Genomic DNA, 7,239 nt, shown 5'->3' with positions numbered 1-7,239 from the left:
GTAGAAAACAACAACAACAACAACAACAACAAAAGGTTTACCTTCCAGGAAAAATACCTCTAATGAATAAAAGTTCTTTATTCCTACGTTAGCGATTCTTAAACAGGAAATAATTCTCCCCAAAGGGGTTAATTGGGCATATCCTAGAGGTAATGGAGCAATTTGTAGTTGCTTGTTTGTGACTCATGGATCCCCTTTGGGGCTGCTGTTAAGATGTTTGTGTAAAACAACAGATTCTTATTTTTTTGTGAGGATAATGAAATTATACAAGACTGGGAAAAGGTTAATTGGGTCAGACAATTTAAAAACCACCACCATATGTTGAAAGTGGATGCCAAATGTGAATTTTTAGTGTGAATATCAGTTACAACATTTCATCTCATTAAATAAAGAAATGCATACAGTAAGTCCCTCAGGGCTCAATGTTTTCCATTGGAAAATAGCTATACAAGTCCAGTATGATTTCCAGGCCTCCACATATAAAGATTTTCCCCCCCTCTAACTAAAAATCCAAATAAGATTGTCTGAAATGGTATAGGGCAGGGGTGTCATACTCGTAACCTCACGTGACATATCACAACTTTTTTTCCATTGCCAGCAATGGGGTGGGTGTGGTTTCGGCATGACGCATCCGGCCCGTGGACTGGCAGTTTGACACTGGTATAGGTTTTCTGCCTGAGCAGGGGGTTGGACTAGAAGACCTCCAAGGTCCCTTCCAATTCTGTTGTTCTATTATCAAACTGTTAGGCAAAGGATTGTTTGTACTTCTTTGAAGTACAATGAAAACCTGAGCATATTTCATCCCATTCAAGTCAGTAATCTGTTGTGTTAAGGAAGCAATCCTAGCTATGTTTATTTGGAGGTAAATTGTGCTCAGGTAGGATTTGTGTTTAGGAGTTTTAATAAGAAAGAACTAAATAAAATTTTCTAGGACTACTTACACACAACTAATTTAAGTGGACATGTAAGAAAGCTAAGAAATATTGGGACCAGAATTTAGAGAAATCTTAAAATAAATGTACAATCGAAACCAGAGGTTTTTCTTCTAGGTTTGATGGACAAAGAGATTGAAAAAAACAACAACCTGGAACTTTACTTTTATACACAATAACAACAACAAGACTTTTATATCACATAGATGGAAGATTTTTTTTTTGAGATCAATCTTTGGGTATCGTCTTCTGTACCCAAGGCAGTTCTCCATTTAGACTAGAGCTTGACCATGTCTCCCTGGAGGTGGGCATTCTGATTAATCAAACAGAGCTATTCGTTGAAACAGTTTTTATTATGGAGGGTTGGCTCCCTGTCCTTTTGTTAACTATTTTCAAGCTGGGTAAAAATGCTAAAAAAAAATAATCTCATGACACATGGTTTCTGTTCCTCTGTGGCCCACAAGGGATGTTAAATATCTACACCTAAGAGAAGCATACAGTTGACAGTCAAGAAAACATGGGCAATATATTTGATAGTAGAGGCACCACATATACATGGGTTTTCATGATATGGCAGGTGATGGAAGCACCTATAGGAATCCAACAACTCAACTCTTGATCTAGAATAGGCCTTTCTTAAGAATAGAAACAAACTCATTGACAAATATTTTTCAAATTGGAAAATAATTTTGTTTTTTTGCCAACCAATTTAAAGATCTATTTTTTTTTGCCTATAAGAGGGTATTGATTGGGCTGGCTTTTTTTTGTGTGTGTTAATATACAGTTTCATTCCACAATCCAGAATAATTGGGATTCCAAAGTAGGTGATTTCCTTCTCCTTCAATTTTTTTCGCCCATGATTTTTCAGGGAGGCAAAGGTTTTTTGCACACATAAAATTTTTTCGTATTACAGGATACATCGTTCCATTTTCCAGCCTCATATAGCTCGCCGCAGTCTTCATTATTGCTGTTGTCATTGGGTTCACCTTCTAACCAATTCCTAAAGAAGGAAGACAGTCAAATTAGTCTGAGAGAAATTCAGAAAGAGATGCCATTCCTCTCCACCCATATCATCTTCTGCCTGCCAAGTATAACGCAGGTCTGTACTTTTCCAGAGATGGTTTTGGGTCAGTCATGTATATCCCACTATTTTCCAGTATGAAACTTCAGAAGCATATGTAGGCCTTCAAAGCTCAGCAGGGTATCTGCCAGATTGGGACTGGTTTAATATTAACACAATATCTATCTGTACACCATGCCCTGCATCTTATATCATTGTCTTCTCATCTATAGAGAAGGCTGTTTCCTCACCTGACTCTTAGTATCTATGCAAGGACATAGAATTAGTGCTCTTCTGGATTTACAAATGCCAACAGTACTAGCCATCATAATCAATACTGAGGTATATTAGGAATTATAATTCAGCAACATCTGAATTACAATTCAGCAACATCTGGAGGCTATTACCTAAAGTCTTTTTCACATGTAATCCCATCCTTGGCTGCTTCTTGGGGATTAAATGCAAATTCTCTCATTAAAATCATTTGGGGTGGCCACTGTCTGCCACATTTGCTATCTTCATAACTTTCTTCATACTATTTCTTACTCATGAATAAGTATATCCCTAATGGTTGACATTATTGTCAATAGCCAAGGCTCAGTAGAAGCCCACTGCCAGCTACCTGAGTCTCCATGTTTTCCTTGATAACACTGTTTGTTCATCTTAGGTGAGCTAGCAGTGAAAGGGAAGGTGGTTGACAAAATAGGTGCAATGAATGAGCAACAAGGATAGTAGTGATGAATGAGAGGGTGAATTCCAGGTTTTGTTGGCTTTTTAGAATGTACTTTGTGTTCCATCCTAAAAAAGTTTCAGCAATTCTTCCTCACTGTTACTTATGCACCTGCATTGGCTCTGACCTCAAACTGAACATCTTCTTGAAAGAGGAGAACAGGGCAAGTGGAAGAAACGTCATTATGTTCTTATTCTGATTAGAAAGAATAAGTGAAAACATAGAGGAGAGACAGCAGCTATGGTTGCCTCTAGTGATCAACTGGGTCAACTAATCCTCTTCACCAGTGAGGCCATCTTTTAGGAGAGACATTTGCTATTTAAAGCCATTGTTAAATGACCATCTTTTTCATCTCACCATCTTTCCAAGCCCAATGCATCAGAGCTGCTTTGGCTATTTTCAGACATTAGGAATCTTATAAGCATGGGCATGTTTACATACTTGCAAATGTCTAGAATGCAGATAGAACTTCCAGCCAATCAGTATTTGCTCTTCCTGACTACTCTCCATTGCCTACTAAATGCTTACTGGTAGCATGCTGGCAATTCTGTACATGATCTCCTTTATCTTATGCCAAACACTGCTCTGATACGGTCTCAGGAAATAAACACAATAGCCAAGAGCACTGGCTTAAATTGCTCATAACTGCAAGTATTCAGTTTTGAAGTCACGTGACCAACAGGGTCATCTTGCATGAGTACATGGATGTTGCCCTCATTTGGAAAATCTCATTGAGCAGTCACTTCAAGTAGATCAACTATATATTGTTTTAAAGGATGATTGTATTTTTTTCCCCAGTGGTTCCCTAATGTATTACTGACTGAGAGTACAGCTAAAAAATAAATACTATCTTGGTTCCTTGATTCTGCCAGTTATTTGTCAATACTATATTGGTTAATATTGTACTTGAAAGTCACGAAATTACCATAAGTAACAGTCAGATATTTTATAGGGATAAAATCTTATGGAAAAGTTCTGTGCAAGTAAAGTTCATTCTTTATCTGTTTTATGTGTGTTAAATGGAAGATGTGAGGAAGAAAACTGGAAGGTGAATTAAAATAATATTCAATGCAACATAGAATTATGTAATATACAATGTCTAGGCAACACAAACAGAGACAATTTCCCTTTGTGCCAACAGGGACTTGGCCTCCTTATTCTTCTAACTTTAGAAAAGCTTCTCTGCTATATTACATGTAGTTCTTTTCCTCCTGCCCAGTCCAATGGCAGCATTTTAAGAGAATGGGTCTTTGGAGTTCCAGAGGCTTCTGCACTTCAGTTTCTGGCATCCACCATTCTCATCTTTTCTTTTTTGCTGGGCTTGCTCTGGGTTGTAGTTTAATAGTATTATGAAGGAACAGATTCTCTACTCCTGCATCATAGTAGAACAAGTGAACAAAAAATATGAAGAGGCTAAGCTAAGAAGGAATGCTTAAGATACCAACGCAATCTTATATTAGTCTTTTCTCCCAAGCATTAAGGAAGTTTAGGTTTGGTGGCAGAGTTCACATCTGTTAATTTAGGGCAGTGTTTCTCAACCTTAATCACTTTAAGATGTGTGGAATTCAACTCCCAGAATTCCCCAGCCAGCATTCTGGGTGGAGAATTCTAGGAATTCCAGCATTTTGCCTGAGGAATTCTGTGAATTGAAGTCCACACATCTTAAAGTAATCAAGTTTGAGAAATATTGGTTTAAAGTGTTGAATACTTTTAATATTTGCAAGACCGCCTCCTACCAAATATCTCCCTTCGACCAGTCCGCTCCCACAGAGAGGGCCTCCTTAGGGTACCATCGGCCAGCCAATGCCGGCTGGTGACCCCCAGGGGGAGAGCCTTCTCTGTGGCAGCTCCTGCCCTCTGGAATGACCTGCCCCCCGACCTACGTACAATTGCGGACCTGCGCCTCTTCCGCCGAGCCCTGAAAACTCATCTGTTCCATGCGGCCGGCCTGGCGTAGTTTTGATTGGGTTTTGTTAGGGGTTTTATATTTTAGAGCAGGCTTTTATGTAATATTTACTGTGATTTTTATTATTGCCTGTTCACCGCCTTGAGTCCCGTAAGGGAGATAGGGCGGTATATAAATTTAAATAATAAATAAATAAATAAATAAATAATATGAAAGGAGGTACATGAAACTCCCGTTTCTGCTTTTTCAGGATGGAAAATTCAGGAAATGACTAATGATAGGATATGAAAACTGCACTGCATTGGCTTGTCTTACTTGAAGCTGGTTCTGTAGTCTGTGTTATCAACCCATCTCCATTGCCCTTCAGTATTGTGATCACTGAGTCCAATCCAGAAGCGCTGACTCCTGGTTTCAGTCTCAAGAAAATTCTAGGGTGCCAAAAGTTGGAGAAGTAAGAAGGAATCAAAGTTATAACAGCAGCAGCAGCAATAACAACAGTGTGCCAAAATAATTAACTTGAATTGATCTGGAAGAACTCTTATACCTGTATTCATAATAATCAACTATAGTCATATGTTACAAGGCCTTTCTAAAGTGCTTATTCCAAAAATATGTTTTGGTTAATTCAATGACCATGACTCTGATATGTATGTGTAAGAGACCATCTGGTTAAAGCTTTGATTATGAAATTGATCTGCCTCATTTGTAGCTTTTAATAAGGTCCTTTGACAAACATCATCTTCCAATTGCAATTTTCTTGACTTTTTCCACCATCAGTTCTATGTTTCTTTCCTATGTAAAAAGACCATGGAAGAAACCCCCCCCCCTTTCTTTTTTATTTTCTTAGGGAGGAACCATTTCTCTGGAATATTCTAGTATAGCAGCCTTAATTATAGATGGTGCACTGAAATATATTAATGTGTCTTATGAAACAAAATATAAGGATCTACATCAACCAACAATCTTCTTCCATGGAGTTCGGTCACATTTTTTTTTTAACATCATGTATCATTTACAAGTGGGAATTTGTGAGTGTCCATATGTTGTGAATATAATTCACAGCATCCTTCACCATGGGCCACATTGGCTGGCTTGTTGAGAGTGGTGGTTCAGTCAGATCTGGAGGAATATGTTCCTATTCTTGCTACTGTGGTAGCTGCCCATTGCACCTTTGCATGAATCACAGCTTGAGGATTACTTCTGTAGGCATGCTGGATTGCAAACCAGAGCCAGCAATGTCATTAAATGGACATTTCTTTACCACCTCTCTTTTTATTCCACAAGCCATCAAAAGCAGTGGAAGGCAATCTGTGATTGTCTTTATTTCCATCAACACAAATAATCTGAGCAAGTAAATTGCTGCCCCTTCTGAAAATCTCACCCTCACATCACTCAGAGAAAAAGAAAACATCCCACCCCTTGAAAATCTTAAGTCTTTTTTGTTTGTTTGTTTGGATTGTCTTGAACGATTATTTTTACTGTATGCTACCCAGTCCTTACAGAGCTGGGTGACCTTATACAATTTTGAAATACATGAAAATAAATAAATTGAACTGCTTGTTACTTCCCAAGCCAATATGATAGTATAGGGAAGTGAGAAACAGAAAATTCAGTTTCACCCTGGCTTGTTTCTCTAAGCGAGTGGCAGCCACAAAACTTTCAAGTTAGCCTTTCTCTTACACAATATGAAAGGCAGGATCAGAATGGAGGGATAAAGCAAGAGTTCCTTTCAAAGAGGAAATTGGCCCACAGTGAATTAAAAATAACAACACAAATCCTAGATTCTTAGTGGGTTTCTCTACTATGAAGTTAAGCTTAAAACCGAGGTCTAGTGTGGTTTTCCATACATACGCTGGAAACATTGCTCAGCTCTGCAGACCCCTATTGAAACTGCAACTTTGTAGGAGCTTTGGATCTCATTTCCCTGCCTTCCTCAAAGAATCTTGGGAAATGTAATTTGCAATATCAGAGAGGACTTTCTGTCCCAAGTTTAGATCAAGACAGCAGGTCAAAATAGCTTTCTCTTGGGAAGACAGTTGCCCCATGTAGATATACTCCATTTCCTCCTTGGGACTAAAAGGCAAATTCTAAATGAAGAAAAGGTGGCCCACTTCTATCTTATATGGATTTGTGCTTCTTTTAAAGTTAAGATTACCAGACATTTTCATTTCATCTCAAATTATCCCCATGTCACCTATCTTAGCTTTTGATGATTCTTAGTTCTGTTAGACTTGCAATATTGCTTTGTATCAGTATGGTGTGCCATCTCTGTGTAGATCGGCAATAGGAACATATAAAAGGTATGGTTTCTCTTGTGAGAGAAATAAATCATAATGAGCTGATTTGGCATGTCCCATGACTACACCCCTGACTAGAATCCACAGCGACATTTCTTCATGGATAACCTAATAACAACCTGCCATCGGCGGGCGAAACGTCAGCGGTGGCTCGGGAGTTCTTGGCCTCCATGACGACCATGGACTTGACCCAATTAGTTCATGCACCCACTCACACGGGAGGACATACACTGGATCTAATTTTTGTCTCTGGCCAGTGGCAGAGTGATCTGGAAATGGGGGAGATAATTATAGAGCCTTTGTCATGGTCAGAT

The 7,239-nt window shown here is 38.7% G+C and overlaps 1 protein-coding gene across 1 annotated transcript in view; it reads right to left on the bottom strand.

The window, feature by feature from the left end:
* Positions 1–1,169: 1,169 nt before the first annotated feature.
* The window catches only part of LOC107287243 (hepatic lectin), a 14,698-nt gene continuing 8,628 nt past the window's right edge, over positions 1,170–7,239 (bottom strand). Inside the window, exons 5-6 of the mRNA XM_015815731.1 lie at positions 4,944–5,056; positions 1,170–1,932 (exon numbers count right to left, since the gene is read on the bottom strand). Of these exons, the coding sequence (XP_015671217.1) occupies positions 1,797–1,932; positions 4,944–5,056 (249 nt within the window). The 3' untranslated portion in view covers positions 1,170–1,796. The remainder of the gene's footprint in view (positions 1,933–4,943; positions 5,057–7,239) is intronic.

The sequence above is a fragment of the Protobothrops mucrosquamatus genome, unplaced genomic scaffold (genome assembly GCF_001527695.2).
Source record: "Protobothrops mucrosquamatus isolate PMUCROS unplaced genomic scaffold, P.Mucros_1.0 scaffold370, whole genome shotgun sequence".
NCBI lineage: Eukaryota > Metazoa > Chordata > Lepidosauria > Squamata > Viperidae > Protobothrops > Protobothrops mucrosquamatus.
The sequence above is the reverse complement of the archived record's forward strand: the minus strand, read 5'-3'. Positions and strand labels throughout refer to the sequence as shown.